At 36.7% G+C, this 25,903-nt stretch overlaps 1 protein-coding gene across 1 annotated transcript in view; it reads left to right on the forward strand.

Moving 5' to 3' along the window:
* The first annotated feature begins 1,398 nt into the window (after nucleotides 1-1,398).
* The window catches only part of LOC145681504 (mitochondrial ornithine transporter 1-like), a 94,847-nt gene continuing 70,342 nt past the window's right edge, over nucleotides 1,399-25,903 (forward strand). Inside the window, exons 1-2 of the mRNA XM_081753151.1 lie at nucleotides 1,399-1,534; nucleotides 25,007-25,106. Coding sequence (XP_081609277.1) covers nucleotides 1,517-1,534; nucleotides 25,007-25,106 — 118 coding nt within the window. The 5' untranslated portion in view covers nucleotides 1,399-1,516. The remainder of the gene's footprint in view (nucleotides 1,535-25,006; nucleotides 25,107-25,903) is intronic.

Below are 25,903 nucleotides of genomic sequence, written 5' to 3' on the forward strand. Positions count from 1 at the left end.
TTTGTAAATAGGTTGCGGAACTTTTAAATTTTGATGAAAGCCCAAGCAAGCATTGGATTTTTATTTTATTTTTTACCTTTTTGTAACAGGTTGAACTAGATCTGTTGAACTACTAAAGATTCTTACAAATCTTCATATTCTTTTTATGAAACATGTTTTCATTTTGCATTTTCGCTGCTGTAGGTCCTTAAATCTATTGTTAAAATACTTGAGTTTGTGGAAGTTTAATAGAATATTATATTTCAAAATATTTCATGGAAAAATAAAACAAAAATTTACGTTACCAATATTTCTCTTTGCTCGTACCAATCTGTCCAAAGTCAGTACCAATCTGCCCCCACATGGAGAAGATTGATACAGATTGCAGACCTTTCGTAAAGTGTAATTTACTCCAGGTAGGACATTAGTAGAAACAATATTGTACATTGTAAATGTAGCTAAAGAATCACAGTTTAAGTAAGAAAAAAAAAATCATGTTTCTCAAGCTGACGATATGTTCTAAAATCTCGGGTAAGTAAAAATCGTACTCGGGTAAGTAAAAATGCCCCTCCCTCCCCCTATTAGAGGAAACATCGTGTCATACTACGTCAGGAGCAGTAAAACAGCAGTGTGAAGTCAACTGCGCAGATGATAATAGTGTCAAATGAGGACTTCTCTCATTTCCAGAAAAATCAAATTTTTGGCGCTCGTTTATGTTACAAGTGTGACGAAATTGTCAGTGTCAGTGTCTCAATCATCAATGCCTCAATGTCAATTAAGGGCAGTCTATGTGTTTGCTTATTAAAATTACGTGCTCCCTTGGCTTGACTTATGTAATTTGCAGATAAACAGGACAGCAGTTTTACTATACGGATCCATAGCATAAGTAGTAGTAGGAGGAGGAGTAGGACTAGTAGTAGCAGTTTAGGTACGGGTTAGAAGCCCCGCAGGGGTTTGTTCGGTTCTGTTATTGACATAGAATAGGCAAATTAAATACTTCCCCAAATTTTTCCGTACATTTTACAATCTGTTGATCCGTATAGTAAAACTGCACCAAATAGGAATTGTTCAGAAGACTACAGACTTTAAATAACATGTATTCAGAATTTTTTTTCTCGCTCGTGATGACGCTTTGAAAATGTCGGAGATAATTTTAACGAAAAGTCACATCGTCAACAGATTTACGGTTTACCGAGAACAAATTTTGAGCAAAGTTTGTTAGCAGAGTGAAAGCGAGGAAAATAATGTCACGTCATAGCATTATATTAGTACAAATTTAATTTTAGTTAATAAAGTTAATTAATCGAATGAAATTAATCGAAAATGACCCTCAATAATTCATCGGACAAAGTGTTTGCGAATGAGTAGTCTTCTATAGTTAATAATCTTTGATCTTGATAAAGAAAAAACTGACAAAATATAGCCGGCTTACCATATGGGTTTTATTTATCAATCGATGTTAGATTCAAACATTATTACTTTATTGTTTTACCACTATTTTTTCTTGTATCCTCCCTGTGATGTTCTTTAAAACTTAATGAACATGGATGTTCAAGTAAGTCTTAGATTTTTAATATTTACTGTAGTGTAAGTACAAGGCAAATGGAAACATGTGACGAGCCGACCTTTTCGTTTAGGAAAGAAGCAGGAACGTTATACTTTCAGGAATTATTCATTGACTATCTAGGACAGCGTTTCCAAAACCATTTTCAACTTGCGGGACACTACGGGTGTAACTTGAATTCTCGCGGCACACTCAGAAATTATTATTTAAAACTATAAAATAGCGTGGTATTTTGTGTGTGTGTGTGTGTGTGTGTGTGTGTGTGTGATTACTGATCTCCTTCTCACAGAAAAGAAAGCTCGATCACTGGTCTCCCACTGTGGTAAATCATGATGCTTATTTTTCATCCTGATTTAGAAATTGAAAACAATTGCAATGAAATGTTGGACACAGGTTTTTAAAAATACGCTTTCTTTTTCGCAAACTGTATCCAGTCTTTCACTATGAAGGAAGATCACTAAATAACGAACGAACAAACAAATCTTTTACTTTTAAAACACAAATGTATGTAATTTACATGCATGTTTGCTTTGTCAAAAGGATTGAATGATATTTTAACATTTCAAGCTACGAAATAGTCTGCAAAAATGAAGAAGCAATAATGGTCATAGCAATGAAAAATACTTTTTTCAACATTAGAAAATGTACAGAAAAGTAACACAGTATGAAACTTAAAATTGTGGATTCATAGTGAAGGTTCCTAGTAATGGGAAATACAAACATACATTTTTCCCTATGTCTTGCAATTTGATTGCTATAGAATTAGTAATTTTGTTTCAATTTCCTCGCGACACACCAGCGGCCCATTCACGGCACACCGGTTGGGAAACGCTGATCTAGGATGTTCAAAAGGAGGTAACAAGGCGACTTTCATTTATTTACTAATATAAAATTAGTAAGCTTTAAAATGCATTGGTTATTCTAGTGCTGTACTTCTTTGTTCCGAATACCTGATCACTAATTTTATAAAAATCAAGTTTCTTCCATATTAAACATTTTCACTGAAGCTAAACAAGCAGTATGACAGAAGTATATAGCATAACAATTTTCAATAATTTTAATTAAATTCAATCTAAAATTATTATTAAGGGGCGCTTGTGTACATGCTTGGGATTCACACTCACTTGTTGATCAGCAAGTTATTGGCGATTGAAGGAATAAAAATGTAGAAATTTTGTTTCATATTATGATAAATATAGCCTTCCTATACGTATAAAGTAAATATATTCACTGCTATTCGTGAAAATGTAGCCTTCTTTTTTTTTCTTCATAATTTTAAGTTCGTCTTTCACAAGACTCTCAGCTGCCACATACAACGCCATTGAAACTGCCTTAACCAAGGATGTTATAAATAGAGGATCTGCCCATATGTATCTTCATCCTATTAAATCGATGAAGCCAAAAAAACAACCGAGCATCGGCACGTCTGATTGGCTACTCTCGTTCCTGCCATCGTCTGATTGACTACTTTCGTTTCCGCCATGATTGTTGGCTCAAAACATTGCGATCCTATTGGGCGGAGTGGGCAGAGTAGGGGTGGCGAAACTGTGACGTATGGCTTCAGGATTTTGTTGTAAGGGCAGATCCTCTATTTTATAAGATCCTTGGTCTTAACAACCATCTTAGCAACAGATGGTTTGTAACCAATATGGCTGCGCCCAGTAAAATTCACAGCAGACGACTTCAGCAGCGTATTGAGTTGTAACTGATGTCTGCTAAACATGATTTACTTGTAATTTATTATTATTATTATTATTATTTGAACTTTTTCGAGTATATTCGTACATGATTTGTTGCGAGGAATCGATTGGTACGCTCGTACATGTCCTGATTTCAGGATGAGACTGCATCAGATCTAATCGAAGGTTAATGTTAAAAGCTTTGGATTTCGCCCCAGTCGTCGCAATATTTAATGGATCACCGCATTGCAAAAGTAGTGACAAACAATTGTAAATGCTATACTAATTATCACAAGTTAAAATGCAAATGATAATCGGCATTGTAATTATTATGACTTTTTGCATTGTTTGCGTTGCGTTGCTGTATCCCGAATTTCGCGAAGACTGGTAAGGAACAGTATCGTCACTTCAGATTTTCCAAGGGAGGGAGATAATAGTTCCATTCTTTTATGAGCAGGGTGTGAATTGCCGGGGGGGGAGGATGAGGGGGATTTCCCCAATCACATCTTGTTCCCCCAAAGAAATCAACTGAAGTATCCCTACCGGGGATGCTCGCTTCCCCCCAAAAAAAACTATGCTTAGTATAATGCCAAATTTTACTAAATTTTGTCATTCCTTGTAAGGTTAATCTGCTAGCTGTATTCGACATGAGCAATGTAAACTATTCAGTTTTGTTCATTTTTAATTTCCCCACTATTTTTATTGTTGTTCAGTTGAACTACATTCCCCATGCTGTAAGCGTCGTTGGACCACCGATGGGCAACCTGCTACCTCTCGCCAAAAATTGGTTCCCCCGCAGTCCAATAGTGGCAGAGATGCGACGAAACGCCAATGAACCACAAAATTACTCCCCCAAAATGTGTTAAATCGCTTATATGTGTGATTTGTTTACATTAAAGTGCATCTAAAAATCATTCAAAAAGTACTAAAAAAAAAAAAGGCTCCGAAGTGGGCTCGAAATACCAAACTTACGATTACTAGGCACGCATTCTTCCGACTTCGTCACGGAGGCGATGAAGAAAAACCTCGCTTGTAGAGGGATAAATTGCTGAGGTATTTTAATTTAGTCAATCAGAGTGCTTGTTTAACTGTGTATATTGGACGATAACCGTTTGGAGTCAGAAAAAATACGTTCACAATGTAATTTTATAACAAAATGACACACATCTATTTACTTTATTTCATAGTTCTCCAATATTCACTTTCTAATGATCGGCGGCAGTTGCCACCTAAATTCATACAATTATACGCACGCGTCTCTATATCGACGATCGACAGTACCGGCATGTGGACCACTAGGTGTTAGCATCGCTTACAGCATGGGGTTATTATGACTACAGTTATTACTTGCAACCGTATCCACGTACCCTTCAGTTCGTCGTCGTTCGTGAATTTGAATACCTTAATTGCGCATGACAGTCACATATGGATTTATAAATACGTACTTTTAGCGTTTGGCCAAGAACAATTTGGCGAAGATCTGACATGTCATTCGCATTTGTATCGATTATGATTATCATCTTATTTTAACTTTTGTTATATTTCATTTTCCAGTGTATTCTTTGGTAGTGCATTGTCCTCATTCCCTAGTTTGCGTTTACGCAACTCAAAAATTACATTAAATTTGCGGTAATAGGCATAGTAATTATAATTGTAATCTGTATTTTTTGCGTTGCGATACCCAAATTTTACGAACACCCATATGGAATGTGCCCGTATATCACAATCATCTTATTCAGGGACTTCGATTCGAAGTGATATGTCTGTGCCAATGTTTTTCTGTGTTTAAAGAATTCAGTGGATAGCTATTTCTAGAGGTACATTCCGATCCATATTTACACAAACTTTGTGTACGACAAAGCAAGGCAAAAAGTAAATAAATAAATAAAAAATAAAAAAAACATTATAAATGCTATGCCGATTACTGCAAAGTTAAACGCAAATTTTGCATTGCGTTGACGCAAAGGGCGAGGGAAGTACAATAGAGTCCCCGTAATCCAAACATTCGGTTAATCCGAACAGGTCTTTGTTTCGAAAATTTGTACACTGAGAAAAAAAATTGTAGGTGGCATACTTAAAAAGATAGGTTACATGCGTAATTCCTGTAGTTTTTGGACTTAACGTACACCAGACGTATAACTGAAAACGCATGTTTTATAATACTTTCTGTATAAGTGTTCCATCTATACGTACTTTCTGTATGAAACAATGTAGGCGGTCAGGATCTCACATACAAATGGACGTATATAGCATATAGCTGACGAAGGTAACATAAGTATATACATGTGATATACGGAAAACTGTTAGATGTCATACATCCTGCAACGGCATGATGTAACATCAAACGGCAGTGCCTATGTATCATACGGATAACGTATGCTCCGTATTGATTTCTATAGTAAGCAAGAGGATACCGTATATTTGTACAATATACCGCTGTCCGGAGAACGGATTTTTCTCAGTGTAGTTTTAGGAAAATTAATAACTAAAAGGATGAAAATGGGTGCGTGTTTTCGTAGAAAACAAAGTGAACTTTCGTTAAATACAGTTCTAAATACACAAAGATAATAATACCCTAAAGAAAAGACTTGTAACTACTGTACTGCACTGTTCGTACCGTGTGTAGAAAGTGAAGGAATCAAGTTTTTCCAACATATTTTACATTTTTCCAGTACAGTACATATACTGTAGTCAGAAAACTTGTTTTGAAATACTATATACTATGTATTACAACACAACAAACCCGTTCATCCGCTTCAAATTACTCTTTTACTGTTATTCGGGCTAATTCAAACAACCACGTAATCCGAAGGGTGTTCGGTCCAAATTATTCGGATTAGCGGGACTCCAGTGTAAATAGGCCGAATTATTAAGGAAATAAACCTTACAGAGCTGCGAGTACGCGAGTGAGTACAACATATAAACACATTCAGAAAGGTTAGGTGTGGTGTGTGCATATCAAGCAATATATACATAGTTATTGTCGGTAGACTTATTGAATTAATAAATCTTTTATTTATTACAGATGTCATGTCATATTTATGTATGTGAGTAGGAAGGGGACACCTTGAGCTGTTTTCCTACTGCGCATGCGCAAACAAGCCACACCCCTTCACGCTGATTGGCTGGCGCCTCCTGGCCACGTTCTCTTTTATGATACATTTTAAGGGGTGGACTCGTTCCCTTTTATGATCACTTTTTCCACTGCTTATTTTACCATAGCAGAGAATACATAAGACTACGAACACATAGCAAAGCAGATAATACATAAGACTACGTAACATAGCAGGGATGTATTCGTTTCCTTTTATGAGCATTTTTAAGGGTGTATTCGTTCTCTTTTATGATCACTTTTTCAACCCCTATTTGAACATTTTACCATAGCAGAGAATACATGGAGACTACGAACACATAGCAGAGCAGATAATACATAAGACTACGTAACATAACAGAGATGTATTCGTTTTCAACCCTGAACCGTCCAGACATGGTCTTTTACGACCTCCAGTTTAGGGGGTGTACTCGTTTCCTTTTATGCTACGAACACATAGCAGAGCAGAGAATACATAAGACTACGAAACATAGCAGGGGTGTATTCATTCACTTTTATAAGCATTTTTTCAACCCCTATTTTAACTATAAACATAGCGGACAATGAATACCTGTGTAACATAGCAAAGGGGGTGTACATAAAATTACGAACACACAACTATTTAACATAGTAGGTCTGTATTCGTTCCACCCCTATTTAAACATAGCAGAACTAGTGAAAGAGTATGGCTTATTTTCCAACCCCTATTTTAACATACCAGAAATTATATAAGACTACGAACACATAGTAGAGCAGAGAATACATAAGACTACGAAACATAGCAGGGGTGTATTCACTTTTATGAGCATTTTTTCAACCCCTATTTTAACTATAATCATAGCAGACAATGAATACCAATGTAACATAGCAAGGGGGTGTACAAATGATTACGAACACACAACTATTTAACATAGTAGGTCTGTATTCGTTCCACCCCTATTTAAACATAGCAGAACTAGTAAAAGAGTATGGCTTATTTTCCAACTCCTATTTTAACATAGCAGAAATTACACTAAGACTACGAGCATAGCGGAGAATACATAAGACTACGAAACATATCAGGGGTGTATTCATTCGCCTTTTATGAGCATTTTTTCAACCCCTATTTTAACTATAAACATAGCAGACAATGAATACCTATGTAATATAGCAAAGGGGGTGTACATAAGATTACGAACATACAACTATTTAACATAGTAGGGCTGTATTCGTTCCACCTCTACCCTTTTACGATCACTTTTTCCACCCCTTATTTTACCATAGCAGAGAATACATGGAGACTACGAACACATAGTAGAGCAGATAATCTTTAAGGGGTGGATTCGTTCCCTTTTATGAGTCACTTTTTCCACCCCTTATTTTACAATCGAACACCCTGAAATAGGGGCGTATTCGTTCCCTCTTATGACCACTTTTTAGGGGTGTACTCGTCCCCTTTTATGAGCACTTTTCTCAACCCATATTTTAACATAGCAGAAATTACACAGAGACTATGAACATAGCAGATTGATAACACATTCTCCAACCGCCTATTTAACATAGCACATATTACATAAGTCTATGTAACATAAAAGAGTATGGCTTATTTTTCAACCCCTATTTTAACATAGAAATTGCACAGAGACTAAGAACGCACCACTCCTATGTAACATAGTAAAGACTACCAACTTCATAAGGGGTGTATTCGTTCTCTTGTATGACTATTTTTTTCAACCCCTATTTTAACATAGCACATATTACATAAGAATATATAACATAGCAGAGCTAATAAAAGAGCATGGCTTATTATCAACCCCTATTTTAACATTGCAGAAATTATGAACGTTCTCTTGTTATGGTCAATTTTATAACCCCTACTTTAACATAGCAGAAATTACAAAGATACTACGAAAACCTATTTTAACAGCACTCCTATGTAATACGAGGGGTGTACTCGTTCCCTTTTATCAACCCCTTTGAAACATAACATTCGTCAATTACTGCATGTCCCGTACCAACCAGTTTTGTACCATTACTGCATGTTGAGTGAAGGTTATTGCCTGGTTCCAAACTGCCTGCCAGTGGGAGCGCATCCGTTGGAGATCTGTGCACAAAAGAGAGTACTCCATTGGAACATCTGCCAATGTGGCGCTCTTGGCTACTGCATCGGCACGCTCGTTTCCCCGAATACTGACCGATACCCAGCAGACAAAGGTATTATAGTCGGTCATATTGCTGTAGTTGATGGCATCTGGGTCAATCCATACGAATTGGTCCAGAGGTGGTTGCTCGGCCATCTCCGAAAATTATAAAACTTTGTGACGAATCTTGTGTATGAGAAGGTCAATAACATTATTCAGGTTGTCGTATGTACACTCATGTCCAAAATGATTGTCGCATATCTATAACTGTCTTCTTGTAAGAATATAATTTGATAATGATTTTGCAGGATACTTTTAACACTGATACTATATGCATAATCATGTGGAAATGTATATTTGTGGAAAATTTCATAGGAAATGAATTATAAATACGAAAATTAGAATGAGTAAAACAAAATGTTGCTAAATGGACATGAAAGTTTTATTTTCGTTTTATTGTTCTTATTTACTGCTCTTTTGACATGAAATTTGCTACATACATGTCTTTGCCGATTTTACACATACTCACATTATAAGAAATACCGGGCGAATTCGTTACCAAATTATGTTCCTACAACATGTTTATAGACACGCGACAATAATTTTGGACATTTGTGTACAAGTGTTCCTGAATGACGGCCATCTTTGTTGACGGTGGAGTGCCATTTTTTGCACTTGCAAGCGTTTACGAAAATTACAGTTGCTCAGGACGTACGTATCACCATGTCCTTTTTACCATGTCCTTACTTTTTCTTCATGTAATATCAGTTTTGATGATGATGATGATGATTATAATAATAATAATAATAATAATAATAATAATAATAATAATAATAATAATAATAATAATAATAATAATATTTGCAATATTTTATTCACATACAGAATTACTTTTTGGCCTAAGTAGCAATTTTTAGCATTTGCCCACCTGAGATATTACGCCCCAAACATGGCATCAAATTACAAACTTCAACTTTCGGATCCCCATAAATCTACGATGCCAGTAGTATCATAAGTGTGGATATTTCTACAGACTCTTTACATGCAATAGTATTCAGCACAAAACTTATAAACCCCCCACTTTATGCCATTCCAAATTACAGCTCCTTTAAAAGTGTAATTTTCTGTACTTTTTCTAGTGATTTCATGTATTGATTTGCAATCAGAATATTTATTTAGAAGCAAGAGTATATATTCTCCGTGTACCTCCTGCTCTCCTCTAAACATTCGTTTTTGTTTGGAGTTCGTCTGATACGTACATCCTGAATAACTAATTTTCGTGAACACTTGCAAATGCAAAAAAAAAAAAAAAAGCACCACCGTTAACAAAGATGGCCGCCATTCAGGAACACTTGTATATCCTATATGTGCACGACAACGTGAATGATGTTATTGACTCTTTCATACAGAAGGTTAATCACACTCCAATTTTTATAATTTTCAGAGATGGTCGAGCAACTATTTTCCCTATTTTTGAATCACTTCAGATGGATTGACCCATCTCAGAAGAATGTCTTCCACGAGGGCGTATTTGCTAAAGATATTATAAACGCTTTGTGAGTTAGTACAAATAAGCACAGATGTAGCGAAGGATCAAGCGCATGGTCGAGGGTAAGCTTAACTGCTATTAGTTCAGCAGTAAATACTGATCACAAACGATGCAGATTAAATTCTGAGTTGTTCTTGTCGATCTATGGTATCAAAACTAGATGCATTCATGAAGAATATTTTACGGTGTTGTAAACATAATGACGTCACCTATTGATTGGATTACATGATAGTTTTCAGTGCTAACAAGACAGACTCAGAGACTACACGGACAATTCTGCAGAGCTCTAATGTTTCTGAAGTAGTAAGAAGATTGAGTGCCACAAGAGTAATAAGTCGGTACAGAAGATTCCAGCCCTCCCTCCTAATTATATTTAAACTCAAAGCAACTCTCTCCGATGTCATTATGAAGTGGAAACGTAATGGTGCGTTCATAACGCCGAAGTAACCACGCCGACCTTCATTTTTACTTCTAAAGACCGTCGAGCAGTGAAAAGGCTCGCTCCTAGAAACCGACAATCATTTATCGCCACCGTCATGAATGTTTGATGCCACGTGCGGAAACTTTGTTTCCTTAGCCGAGCAGCCAACTATAAACCATAGACTTCGCCTCACGTGCTCCGTGGAACAGGGAGCACTGTCGCTTAGTGGTAGAGTGTTCACTTGTGGTGCAACGGGTTCCCGGCCATATAAGGTTGTGGTAGATAATATGCTGTCTGGGGTTTTCTTGGCGTTCCGTTTCCTCCCAAATTGTCATTCCACCAATTACTTTATAATCATCCCCTTTAGTCTAAAAGACAAAAACGTAAAATTAGACATTTCAATTTTATTTTAATTTACGTTGTTTGCAGTACTGAATTACAGTATACCGTGCGGCAAAGAGTTACAAGGACTACTTAATCGTTTACTTGCTCCCTATCTTCGAAGGCTATTTCGGAATAAGCATTGTATCAACATGACAGAGCATCAGAAAAACTTTGAACCGTTGGGTCAGCACTTGCAAGACAACAGTTTATTGGTAATTAACTGAGTTAGTAGAGTTCTAATTTGAATCCGATTAAACATTTATGGAAATTTGTAACGCCGACTTTGCATTAGACTACAAAGAACAATATTGAGGCCGTGTCCAAAAGATACAAGTGCTCATTCGAAGTACGCTTATTTCCGAAACTGACGTCATCTAGTGTGCGTCAAGAGGTCCAAGTTCACAAGTCTGCGAGTACATAGTGCGTAATGTGCGAGGATTAACACTACCTTAGTATACTTGTGTGCTTAATATGGTGGTTTCTCGTAAAGTGACCTAATAAAATTTTAAAAGGCATATTCTTAATATTTTTGTTGAGGTGAATATATTTCTGGGCTGATCTAATAATAATTTACTTGATAAATATACAAATTAGTGATTTTACAAGTGGAATATAAAAATGTTACGGAAACAAATGTATTTACGTTATGTTCTTTGAGTATGCAATGAAATTTAAAATAGTGGAGGGAAAGCAACCAAATAGTCTCTTTAATAATGTCATAAAGACATTTGTGCTTGACATGATTTATGTAGCTTAATTGAAATAGTTACACTATCGGTAATGCAGATATTTGCACGTAAATGACAAATTTTAATGGCGTATGAATTAAAATGTTAAGCTCTATTATAGAATAATGAATACCTAGATTATTCATTTCTCTATAGCTACAGTTACAGCTGCAAATGTTGACTCGTAAGTAGATAGGCCTAATTTTCTAGTTATAATTCTAAGCAAATTCCTTTTAAAGTTACCATATTTCCTTGCACTTGAGAGAGACTGTAATCAGTGTCGGCCTGGACAGAGTGGCCTTTTGACTGCTATGGCTCATTGTCTCGTTGCGTTATTTGACTGTTTAATGTTATAGTGTTAGAGTCGAGACTCAAAGCAAACGGCGCCTACATGTTCTGAAGTAGGAGAATAGATGTTAATTAAGGCAAGAATGTGGTGTGCTATTGTTTATAGTGTTATTTATTAATGTAAATTTACTTTAATTGTCAGAGATGTTTAGCTAAAAATGGAAATATTTTTTTTATAAAATTTTCTTCAGAATTTTAATACTCAAATTATGCGTAAATTGCGTTTAACATATCTGAAAGACATCTTCACACTCCGTTTGGCTGAATTTTCAATAGTTATAAAATTATAACTTAATTTTGGCTAAAAGTTTATAGTCCCTCTTCTGACTAGATCACTGTATCGTCTGCATTGTAAGAACGAAAATAGTATGTAAATTTAACGTTTAATATTTTGCTAACTACAGCGACAGGATATTTGGATTTTATATTGAAGATAAGGCTCAAAAGCCCAATATTTGTTTACATTCTAATTTAAAATATTATATGCAGTGGACATGTGGTGCAAAGAGAGTTTACGAGACAGATGGTTAAAAAGCGAAACTCTAAGGACAGAAGCTCTTTAAAAAGGGCTATTTGAGCTTACAACAATAACTTCGAATTACCCACTGTACCCAAAGATGGGCTACTTAACGGCATGAGAAATGATCCAAATACTAGCACTTTAAAGTCACTCAGAGAGAAATTTTCTCGCATGTATGAAAACGTTAAAATGTTTTCGGAAAATCTTAACAGAGAATGAGATGCAAACGAACTTCATCTCAGGATAGATGCCGAGTTTGCAACGAAAAGTGTTCGATGTAAAAAGCGCTTTTGGATGAAAACTGCTTTGATGAAGAAAGAGTCAAGAAAAAGTCAAGTGCAAGAAGTTCTAAGTAGAAACCTTCTAGAGAATTTGTGACACCGCTTTACAAGTGCTGAGGAGAGGTTTATTCCAAGTGAACATTTAATAAAAGATTATGCCTGTTTGGACCCAAAGAGATTTGAAGAAATAAAGAAAAATGGATTACCAGATGGAGCCCTGGAAACATTACCAGAAAAATACAGGTGTATGTAAAGAAACCCTGTCAAGCAGACTCAAACAATTTGCTTCTCATTACAAAGATTATTTCAAGAATCTGAAGGATACTTCTACTAGTGACTTCAATGTGGGTCAGTGCCCAGCTGATTTTGGAAATGAAGATGAGTTGAGTGAAAACAAAACGGAAGATCAGGATTAGCTGAATCCAGGGAATATGATATGGCTCTTCTTCCAACTAACCGGGTAACTCATGAATGCTTATTTTCTTATAACCGCCACCAGGTTGTAGAAGTATTTTTTTGTGGACGCTCTGTATATTTCGTAAAGACAGTGATCATTTTTTCGATTTATACTCTATTCTGCGACGCAAATAAGTTCTTTCTTCGGTGGGAATTGCTTCCTTCCCACGCAACTGGACAAAGAAGTCTCTCATTTTTTCTCATACATATATTTAAAACATTGCCTTTTGGTGAGAACATTTCAGTGAGCGACGAACCTTTTCAGTGTTTCTCCCTGACTTATTAATATGCACAGTACATATTCTGCAGTTATTTGGAACTGAATTAAGTGCTTTCTTTAATCATTTATGGAAATACTAGCTGACCAGATGTTCAAGTGACCAGAGTGACACCAGTCACATTGCTTTTCCAGTTCCTTATCTGTACTTTCTCACGCCCGAATTATCGCAATGTCTCGTGCATCGTAGCCAGTGAACTAAAATTAACAAATGCTCTTCCGTATTCTGTTTACATGTGCATACAGGTGATTTAACTGAGGGGTTTTTAGAATGAACTGCCAACACTCTTCAGTCAATCATTGCAGCTCCTATCTCGAAGCTTTGCGCTCGAGAAGTTTGACTCCGGAATTGTGTGCAGCCACCACGCACGTCGCGTCGGGAATTAAGTATGACTTTGTGTTAAAGGGCACAAGCTATTAGCCGGTGAAGGACGTTTTCTTACGGCTAGCCCCAACTAGTGAAGTCCCAGGTTCACATACCTTGTGCGTACATGTAAGTTATAAACGCGCCCTCCAACATTAGCATTCTACTTTGGAGACTTTAATTTACTGAAGACTCATCTTAACGCTTCAGGATTGTTTGGCGCAGCTACTAGATTTCTACGTGGGATTATCCCGGCAACTTTTCCCCCCGTGCTAATCCCCCAAGTGCGTCAATGGTGTGAGAAAAGCATTTATAGAGAAATTTCAGACATAATCTCCTATATATAAATCAAAGTGATAAGGGGCTACAGTGCATTAAAAAGGCAAAGTGTGATTTTAGTAATGAAGATTATTATACATATTCTGTGTTAAGTGTTGTGATCATTTCCCTTCGTTATTTTTTCTTAATAGTATTCAAATAAATAAGTATAGTGTTATTTAATCCGGTGTGTTTTCGTTGTGTGTGTGAATGGTGTTTGTGTGCGTTATGGTCTGGATGACCGTCTGACCGTCCGTGAGGTTTTCGAGACGAGATATCCGAACCTCTCGGCACCTAATGTTCATCTCATCAATGAGACCGACGAGCGATTTGGAAATAATTCGTAATCCCTTCTTGGAGAGGTCCTTCAAGAGGTTCTACCCAGGTAAGTCCAGGTCTTAGGAGAATACTTATTGGTAGGACAACGAACCACGGACAGCGACCCGATACAAGGTTGGTTACAAATAAATAGCACCCGAACAGGAACCACGAATTGGTTATAAATAAATGGCCGCCCGAACAGAGACCACGAATTAGTTATATTCTAAGTTGAAGATCATCAAATCAAAACTGAGATCACTTTTGGAATAAAGTCTACTGGAAAATTTAATGCTCCTTACTGAATATGTCCAGAATTTTCCTGTAGATTACGATGTTATTGGAAGCGAAATAGCTAAAACCTCAAGAGATCTTAAACGATTACTTATGCTATGAAATTTAATATAGTCATGCAATCGTGCCTACAGGTATTTTCCTTGTGTTTGTATTGGAATAGATAGATTACTGCTAATTTATCTATCCTACATTCACATTTTTGTTAGCTGTAATTATATTATTATTATGTATTATGCAACATTTACGGCATTTCGTTCTAGTCGTTTTGTGTATAATTGTGTATGCTTAATGCTGTGAACAAGTGTAAAAAAGTCATTTTAAAAGCCAGTATGTTTACATAAATTTGTACATGAGGCGCCTCTCTGTTTCCATCTCCGCCTAGCTCTGATAGCTCCAGTCCGACACTAACTGTAATATTCCAATTACCGTACATTTTGCATTTCTGACAGTTGCCTAAAAGTGAAATACAGATCAAAATCCACATTTATCAAAGATTTTAGAAATTCCTCTTAGTAAGTCTTTCCTTTGGCCATTTCATTCATTCATTTCTTTTATCCTTCGATTCAATGATTTGATCTTTCGGTTTCGGTTTTAAGAACTTGCCTGTTAGCTCATATATATATACAGGGGTGTAGCCAGCAGGTTTGTGTAGGGGGGGCCCGTCGTTTTTGAGGGGGGGCCAGCTACAATGTACAAAGCCAAAAAAAAATGTTGCTGCTAGTGTTTTTGAGGCCTGAAAGAAAGGAAAATTTTGGTTTTCTTCTGGAAAACTAAAAACACTATTTTAGCTTATTATTATTATTATTATTATTATTATTATTATTATTATTATTATTATTATTATTATTATTATTATTATTATTATTATTATTATTATCTATATATATAAAAGAGAACGTACAAATCCTTTGTTCCCTCATCACGCTAATACGGCTGAACCAATTTCTTTCATTTTTGGGGGGTTATTAGGATTTGGACCCTAGATGGTTTTTATCATATCACTTTAATTTTCAATTACCAGTGTCTTGAGATAATTGACCATTCAAGTGTCCATAACGTACAAATCCTTTGTTAGTTCATCATAGGTAAAAATAAACGTATTTATATGCAACCCGCATGACCGTGTCACTCGGCGGGTTAACATAAATGACAGGCGATATAATGTTAACATTTACTGCAATCTACTATGGTTTTTATCATATCACTTGAAAGCGAAAAAGTAAAAATTATCTAAGTAACAAAGTTTATTGCGTTCCGGGGTGACCGCAGCGAAGCGGGGCGGGTTAACATAAATGACAGGCGATATAATGTTAACATTTACTGCAATCTTCTATGGTTTTTATCATATCACTTGAAAGCGAAAAAGTAAAAATTATCTAAGTAACAAAGTTTATTGCGTTCCGGGGTGACCGCAGCGAAGCGGGGTGAACGCTGCTAGTTATCCATAAATTATATTTAAGATAGTTTTTATTATGCTTAATCAAGAACTACTGCCCGGGACCAAACGCTATACTTTTGTGCATAACTATAAAGGTAACCAAGAAAGTTCTGTCCCTTTTCGTGGAAGTCTGTGTTCAATTGGACCTCACACCATGAGTTGAATGCGAGTGGAAATAAGGCGAACGTCAGTTGTTGGTGTGGGTATATCCAACATACTACCTGGTTATGGCAATTCAGACACACCGTGAACTTGCGTAAAGACAGAGGGAGCATGGGACATCCACAGAGCGTCATAAGAGCATGTATGCTGAACGAGTTCAAATGGAGGTCAAACACCGCTGTAGCGGGACAGAAGATATGCCAGGCATTTGGTAAGGGTGTCGTGACGACGCGGACATTGCAGCGATGGTTTAACAAGTTTAAGGACGATGACGAAACACCCTAAAACATCACGTGCCGGAAGACCAACACATGTACAAAGAGGAACTGGTACTACAATTCAGTGTGTGGACAAACCATTCGGCAGCACATCCATCAACTTGTGAAGCACTACAAGTTGGGTCAATGGGTCTCACATATTTTGACTCCGGGCCAGAAGGAAACGCGGCAGTCGCCTGTGTTTATTTACTGTTTCGGAGCCATTTCTGGACAGGGCGTTGACATGTGATAAAAAGTGTGTCCTATACGAAGCTCCACGGCGCCGTCATCATTGGTTAGCATCCCATGAACCGATTTCAAAACAGCCGAAACCAGCACTGTACCAGAATAAGGTCCTTCTGTGTGTTTGGTGCATCGTGCATCGGGAACTGCTACCAGCTGGTCAGAGTATCAATGCAACTGTGTAGTGTCAGCAGTTGAGCTGTGCTCAACAAAAACTCAAAACTCTAGAGCCATCGCTTCTGAATTGCAAATGGGTCCTCGTTTACGGGACAACGCGAAGTCCCACGTGGTTAAGATGACTCAGGACACCATTTTCCGCCTTGGATGGGAAACAATATTGCAACCACTATATTCCCCGGGTATTGCACCGTCCGATTATCACTTGTTCCATTCTTTGAACAATCACCTTAGAGGACGCCAGTTCAAATCCGTAGTAAAAATCCAAAATGCACCTGATACATTCTTCGCTTCACGGTCCACCAAGTTGTACCGCGATGGATTCCATGGCCTTCCAGAACGTTTTCAGAAGGTCGTCGATGCTGATGGGGACTATTTTTGATTTTCCAGGTTAGGTGACATATCAATGTTCGAAGGTGGTGGGTGAAAAAGCAACAAAACTTTTCTTGGTTACCTTTAAATTTAAGACCTTGTATACAGAACCTATCTACAAAAGATTGATTTTCTTTGAAATTTCACTTAATTTCTTTACTGTTTCCTGACAAAAATATTTATTATTCGTGACTAAAAAAAAAAATATTTTATTACACTGAGTAGAAATAAAAGAGAGAGCGAATGAAATCCAAATTGAATAAAAGCATTGTTTCTCACACCAAATTTTCCATCCTCTATGTCTTTTAAAACACTTGTTAAAGCATATAAAAATATACTTGTTAAAGCATATAAATCGCAGTAAATTGTGTAATCTGCTGTCACAAAAAAAGTATCCTATTTTTCGATCGGTATAAGGAAGAGATACTATACTATTTTTCGATCGGTATGGAAAAAACAATATTTCTCCTTACTATTTTACCATAAATTATTAATTGTCAATAAAATTTGTTACTTTTAAATGAATGAAGCGAGATAATTTTACTATGATGTTTTAAAAGCTGGTCATTTGGGGGGGCCAGGAAACCATTTGGGGGGGGCCGGCCCCGATGGGCCCCCCCTTGGCTACACCCCTGTATATATATATAAGTTAGTAGCCAGGTTGGTTCCTTTCTGTACCAAAGTTTAATATTTAATTCACATAGTACTGCCGAGCTAGTGTCAGTGACTGAAGGCGGGTTAGAGCCCCGCAGGGCACGCTCTTTTCTGTCTTCGTTACGAATCGGTTCATTAAACTATTCATTGAATGAAATGGCCAAAGTAATAAATACTTGCCTTTATCTTAATTCAAATAATCCTATTACTGTAACCACTTTGAAACAATCATGAACAAATAATTCCTTCCGTATAGTTGAACAATGAGAGACTTACATTACATACTGTATTTTTTCATAAAACCGCTTCTTAATTTTCATAAAGTTTTTATTATATTAGTAGTAGTTTTATGGTTATATTTGGACGAGGGAACTTATTTCGTTACTGAATAACCATTTTGGCAATCGGAAACATGTAGGAGAGACAGCGGGTGTATTTCACGAGAGATGTAGGACATAGAAAGCGTAGTGAAGGGCACGCAAGTGTTGAAGTGTATATATTGTACAGAGAACCATTTAAGGGGCTTATAAGATACTAATTTTACATTTTTTGTTATTTTTACCATATTATTTTAATTATGGTTATCCACCTTAAGTATATGTGATCCTTATAAATTGATATTTATAGTGACATAATAGCTCTTTTCTGTAAATTTTGGTCCTCATGGTGTTCAACTCTACCACTTCTTTCCTTGTCATCCTTTTTTGTGTTAACTCTTGGTGTTAATTAAGAATATGGAGACACTATTTCGAAGATTTACTAGTAAAATCTATAGATTCACAAATTGTAACATCTAAGGAACTTCAATATTAACGCAATATGTTAAAAATAGTCCAATTAGTATGCCTGTAACTGAAGTAATACAGTAGAACTACTACGACAATTATAGTGTCATTGTTGTATATCTACCGTACAGGAAGCAATTATACTCAATATGAACTCTCTTTCAAAGTAGTTTTAAGCCACATTATTGTAAATAGCGCTCCCCTCGGCACCTTCGGTGTCCTAAGTCTCTTGCAAGTTGCCTACTTTCCCTTGCAATAAAATTCCGAAGCTACTTCGCAACCGAGTCGTCAGCGCCCTAACCACCAATACCGGTCTTCTTTTGGAGGATTAATAAATATTCCCTCGCGCAAGCATGCCTAATAAAATAGAACATCGCCAATAGTTTAGTGAGTATTAAGCTGTTACGAGTTTATTGTGCAGATAAGACAACGCAAACATACAAATTATCTATACAGGTATTGCCTTTACGCTCCACTCTTGTTAATCTGCGCGTGAAAGATCCGAAGTGACAAATATTTGCAGGTACGGCAAAGCTGAAGCTGTTGGCATACATAAAAAACACTTAAGTCATTTTATGGTTATCCCATATTGTCAATCTGTACGATATATTTATCTTTAATATAACTGGAAAGTCATTCAGCTAAAAAAAAAGCATGTTTATTTTTTCTAGTACGCGAAATTTTCCCTTCTTTTGTTATCAATGTTCCATATTCCACCAGGATGAGGCGCTGTAACCAAGCGCGGATCAAAAACTAATTTGATGAAGTGTACACTGTTTAGTGTGCACTCCATTTGTAGACTTCGAGTGTGCATCCTCGAAGTGTGCACTATGCACTTTTGGACACGGCTTGATATCTGCCTTCATTGTAGCTCTCCGCGAAGAATGAGCTGCCATTTCCCAGAAAATCTTTTTCCACCTGATACCACAGACATGTGTTCGATTAGTAGAGGCTGCCATACTGATATACGTGCAGGTGGGACAACCCCATACTAAACGTCACTACATGAATTAAACCCAAGGACAATGTTTATATAATGTATGTAGAATAAAGATGTATCAGATGAAAAGCGGACTGATGAATTACTAAAACTAGAACTATATACTAAGTCCAAAGTTGTAACACTTTTATTAAACGGAAGGGTAATAAAATATTACAGTACTTATTAAAGTAAGGAAAGGTGGAACTTATCTTCCAAATATTTGCTGCGCATCAGTCATATTGACACAAGGTCTCGAAAAGATATAAGTATTTCTTATTTTCAATGCGTTTTCTGCTTGTACAAAGATATATGGAGAAATGTATTTACGAGTTTGTGAGATGTGTTTCTCAGGTAATGTTATGTACTGACTTTTGTATGGCAGACAAGCTACTTCCGGTTACCCCACAGAAAGAAGTCTAGTTGTTTTAGGTGACGTGATCTCCGGTTCGTACTACAAAAAATTACAAATTGCACAGGCAATAGAATATTTACTTTTTGTCAAAAAAAAATGCTCAGTAGTGTAGTAGAGCTCCACTTTGTCGAAAATATCAGGAGGAACTTTTAATTTGACTCAGAAGAGAAGAGAACACTCTTTGCTGTAGCATTGAACGTTGCTGATGATGAATATGAATGTGATAATTTGTGTCTCAGATGTATTGCATACTATCCTTTAATACTATTGACAGTTTAGATAGTTTTGTCCTGTAAGGATTACTGTAACGATTTACTTGTATTAGATGTTAAGTCTTAGATAATGACTTCTTTCAGTACTACCAAATATATAAATGAAAATATTTGCTAGTAGACACACTTAAATCTAGAAAAAAGTCGAAAAATCTCTGTAAAACAGCAGACGGAAAAGAAGATACGTTGTTCCAGATTACGAAGATTACCAATTTTCACATATAAACCATATCCCCAAAGGTTGCAAACACGTGACGCTAGGTCTGATCATCAGGCAGGCCATTCGACTGGCCCATGTCAACTATTCTATGTCCCAGGGAATTGCTCAACCAAGTAGTGACGCATCACGACACTGTGAGCGGGAGCGGTACCGGGAGCGCCATCGTGTTGAAAAAGCTGGAGGAATGTACCATCTTTGGACATCGCAGCTGACTGTATCTGTTCCTGTAAGAACACAAGGTAATTTTCCGTAGTTAAAGTTCCTAGAATGAAAAAGGGACCGATTAATCATGTTTCCCATATGTCTACTCACACCATAATTTTTCCACCGGTCATTTTCGAGGGATCTGTCTAGGTGAGGTTGTAAGATGAATAATAATGCATGGTATTCCTATTAATCTCCCCATTTACGTTGAAGTGAGTTTCATCTGAATAGAGTATCTGCATAATAAAATTCGGGTTTAGCCCTAATTGCTCGCTAGCCTACTCACAAAACTGCACTCGTCGATCAAGATTGTCCTCGGGGAGATTTTGCTGCATTTGCACCTTATATGGATGCCACTTATACCTGTGCAGCACTCTGTGCACTGAACTATGATTCATCCCACCTTATATTGATAAATGACATGTGCTTCGCTGGAGTGATATCGAGAAAGAGGCCAGCACTGCCATAGCTGTTGTTTCGTCCATTACTGTCAACGATCGTCCGCTACAAGGTCTGTCCACAACTGTGCCCGCCTTCTCAAATATTGGTTCATAACTGTGACACAGGGTCGTGTTGTAGATGATACTAGTTGAAATCGACAATCGCTGTATATGATCATTCGTTTCGCCCATAGCTTGAGCATCTGGATGTGTTCCACACATGTTAACGGCATGGTTCCACACCTAGAAGAAAGAGGTAAACATAACTTTCAATTGCCAATAACTTTTCACCAAACTAAGTAACATGAAATCTGATTGCATATTTACATCCTGAGAAAATTGTAGCCCATGGTCGTATATTACACTACTCATTTATCGTTCATAATAAAAATTTTCATTCAAAATAGTGGAAACAAAATGGCGGCCGTCCACGTAACACACTCCCAAAAGTGTTCCCCTGGGCCTAATATGTATCATCCATTTCACATTCAATGAAACTGCATCTGTGTGGATTTTTAGAAAGGGTGGTAAGGGACTATTGATACACTTTGTTGTTTGAATACGACGAACAAAGGTACCCACAAGGTAAACTGTAAACTTTTTAAGTACATAAGTCATGATATTTTTTCTGCATAATGTCTTTTATGTTTGATTTGATAGCGTTTCTGAGACATGAGAGTTAGTTTGTCAGAAGCGATCTAGATCTGCACAATTCTGTTACATATTTTGAAGTTTGTATAGGATTTGTTTTAAAGTTTTGGGAGGGAATTAGTTTCATATTTGAGATTATTTATCGTAATTCGTCTCCCTTCTCTTGCGCATATAGCAATACTTCAGGTTTTGGTGTCTCCTTAGATTCCGTGTTAATATTTAGTTACAAGATACAAATTAAATATTCACCTGTCTAGAAATTTCAACTTATTCATCTCTGGAATGAATAAGATCGCTTGGTACCTCTTTCAAGCAAGTGAGTCATATCTTTAGTGTCTGATTCATTTTCAATTATTTTGACTTTCCTTTGAACCAAGTTCTCTTTCCCTGGATGAGAAAAGACAAACATTGTTATCTAGTAAAACTTTGTATTTTAGCGTTGTTGATCTCATAAAGACGGCAACAGCGTGAGAAGAATGCAGTTCCTATTAAATTTCCCCCCTTATTTCTGAGGTAGAAGTTATTTGAGATGGACAAGGAACAAAAGATGTAAATTAAATTCGAAAAATGACCACTTTTCCTAGCGACTTTGACGTATTTACTGGATGGAATAATATTAGGTACCCAAACATTTTGTCGGATTTCGATTCTACAAAGCAAAGGCGATAACATGACCTGACAAATCGGAAGCAATCTCCATCAGACATATTAATCTGTCTCCAACGCTCGACCAGTCTGTGGATTGGGTAGAACTCAGCAGAGCGTAAACCAACGAAGCTATATAACATATCTGAACCGCAGATAGTGGTTGTCTAAAGACGGAAGAAGTGGTAATCCCACAGTTCAATATACGAATAATTAGAGGAGGCATTAGTCGATTCTTTGTATTTTGCGTCCTTATGCAACACCGTTCTACATCTTGGTATTCCAGAAGCTGACATTTCAAAATACCGGGGTCATTCAGAAAGAGAAAATGAACGTTTATTGTATAAAACACAAACTATACATGAAGTATGCAAAAGATTTAAGGTGCAGAAACTACAGTATATCTTAATCTACTTTCGAACATATTCGCAATGCACATTCAAGCACTTAACATAAAGTGATGTCAGTTTCTGTATACCGTCATTGTACTCTTGCCGCCAATGTATTTAACCATATATGACAGCATCATTGAGTTCATCGACAGTGGGAAAGTATTTTCCGGGAAGAAAAAAACATTCTACTGCAGTACGCAGCATACTCCATCTAGCTAGAACCCCTCATTTTGAGTCAGGCAGGTATACTTTTTTTTTCACTCTCGACCCTAGCCATAGGAACTAAATACACGTTTCTGATTGGTTGCAGTTTGCGATTGTCCAAACCTTCTGGTGCATGTATTGTGTATTATAGTAATAGAAGAAAATTGTCACTTTGTTGAAATTGAAGAAGCAGTTGAAGTTAAATGTATATCATGGGGGTCAAGGCGGAACAAAACGAGCCCTGCGGGGCTTCTAATTCGTTCCTACTCCTCGTCCTCGTCCTATTACTACTACTAGGACTCCTACTACTACTACTTATACTATGGTTTCGTGTAGCAAAACTGCACGCATAAGTAAATCAGTTTTTTGAGTATTATTTTCATCTTTTTTTAATGAAAAAGGTGTTACGAAATTTTTTTAAAAAGTTTCCTTGGGCTGGCTTTAAACCCCCGCCAAAAGCGATTGTTATTAGTAGCCACTTACACTAATGCACTCAACCACGAGAACCCACAGCAGGAGGCGTTTGATTTCTGTTATATGTATGCTACGTGGCGAGAGATGGATAAATTCAACCAATCAGAACCATGTGTTTAGCTCCTATGGCTAGGGTCGAACGTGACTAAAAATATGCAAGCAGGTAGACGGTGAACAAGAGTGATGAACCTTGAACATATACTACACAAGTAAATGTTCGGCCAAATTTGAGATGCGAGGTGTGACGAAACTATTTGATTTCCATTGTCTCGAAAGCTCAGATGTCTGGAAAGCACTTTCCTACTTTTGGAGAACTCAAAGACGTTTTTAATACATTGACAGCAACAAAATGCAGTGACGATACAGAAAAAAACTGATATCTAACTAACTAACTAACACTATGGCCTATGGAACCCGGAGGTTCAGTACCGCGTTCACAAATGCTCTCCACTGACTTCTATCCTTAGCTAATTGGATCCAGTTTCTACTTTGTATTCCTATCTCTGCGAGTTCCATCTTAATATTATCCTCCCATCTGCGCCTAGGTCTTCCTAATGGTCGTTTTCCTATGGGTCTACCAGTCAAGACTTTGAAAGCGTTTCTACTTTCTTCCATTCTAGCTACATGACCTGCCCACCTAAGCCTCCTAGACTTGACGACCCTAACAATGTTGGGTAAACCGTATAAACTATGTAGTTCCTCGTTATGAAGCTTCCGCCATTCCCCATTCTCGTTCCTCTTGGGTCCGAATATTGTTCTCAGGATCCTGTTCTCAAATACTTTAAGTCTACGTTCTTCCCTCAGAGCGACCATGTTTCGCAACCATACAGAACAACAGGCATGATTATCGTTTTATATATTTTAAGCTTCAAATTCCTCGACAGAATTCGCGACGACAAGAATTTTGAACCGAATAGTAACACGAATTCCCTGCTTTTAGTCGACATTTAATTTCTTCGTGAATATGATTTTCGTCTGTTAATATTGATCCTAAATATTTGAAAGTATCCACTTTATCAAAAGTATTATTTAATATTTTAACGCCTCCACAATTTGCCGTATTACGGTCCCGACGCAGAAAACTGGTATCACGATATGATAAGTGCTGGAATGTCATGGCGAATATGTTGACGAGTAGAGTAAGATATTTTTTTTTTATATAGTTTTTGAACCATAAATATTTTCGAAAGATGTTTATTCTTTGTGTTTTACACCAAAATGTTCCTTTTTTTCTGAATGACCTTCATGTGTATATTTAGTTACTAAATTAATGTATTCCAAACAACTTTTCTTGTATTTTATGTAAAGCTCTCATTCTTTTGAATCAGGTTAAAGAGAAAGATGTCCAAGGAGCAGCAGAGTTACTTGTTGAGCAACCAGGCCAAAAATTTAAGCAAACCTTTATAAATCTTATTGCAGGATCTTTCGGTAAGCATCTTTCGTAAGATCTTTCAAAGTATTTGTTGGAGCTACAGAAGAACTTTTAGATTTAGAAAGAAATGTGTTAGATGTTACATCCAATATAATTAGTAGTACAAGATTGTCACACTTGGTTTCTTGGAAGGTGTGTGCTCATGTTAAAAAAAAAAAAAAAAAAAAAAAAAGCCATTGAGTTAAATATATTTATGTAACTAACGTCTTATCTTAAGTGTCTTCAGGATCTTCCGTCGTATGCCGAGAAAATGATAACGCTACTTAATCAAATGGTCTTCTGAGGAAGAATTAAGACGACACGAATTGGTTGCCTAGAACCGACGATATTAGCATTTCTGAACTGCATATTCGCGTATTCTAACATAGGCATATCTAGTGATCATTTGGATCACCAAGACGAGTTATGGGAAGAGGGGTTTCCCTATAATGAATGGTTTCTGTATGTGGTCGTATACGTGATTTTTGTTTTCTGGTTATTTTTGTTATTTTTAATTTCATCATAGTAATACTTTCTTCAATATTCATTTGCATCTATCGTAGTCTTACTTAAACTGATGGATGTAATAGTAGGATACAATCTAGTACCCAATTGTGGGTATGTTTTTTTTTTTTTTTCTTTCTTGTGAAAGACACTGAGTTTCCTTACTTAATGTTCAATCCTATTATTATTACTTTGCCGTCACTTAGAACTTACATAATAAATACAGGATTTTTCAGATCAATGAATATCGTACGAATAAATGTTAATTTGTTCCTTGAACAAACGGTTGCACTCGAAATGGCCGGCATTC

The sequence above is a fragment of the Thermobia domestica genome, chromosome 3 (assembly GCF_964235325.1).
Source record: "Thermobia domestica chromosome 3, izTheDome1.hap1.1, whole genome shotgun sequence".
NCBI classification, from domain to species: Eukaryota; Metazoa; Arthropoda; class Insecta; order Zygentoma; family Lepismatidae; genus Thermobia; species Thermobia domestica.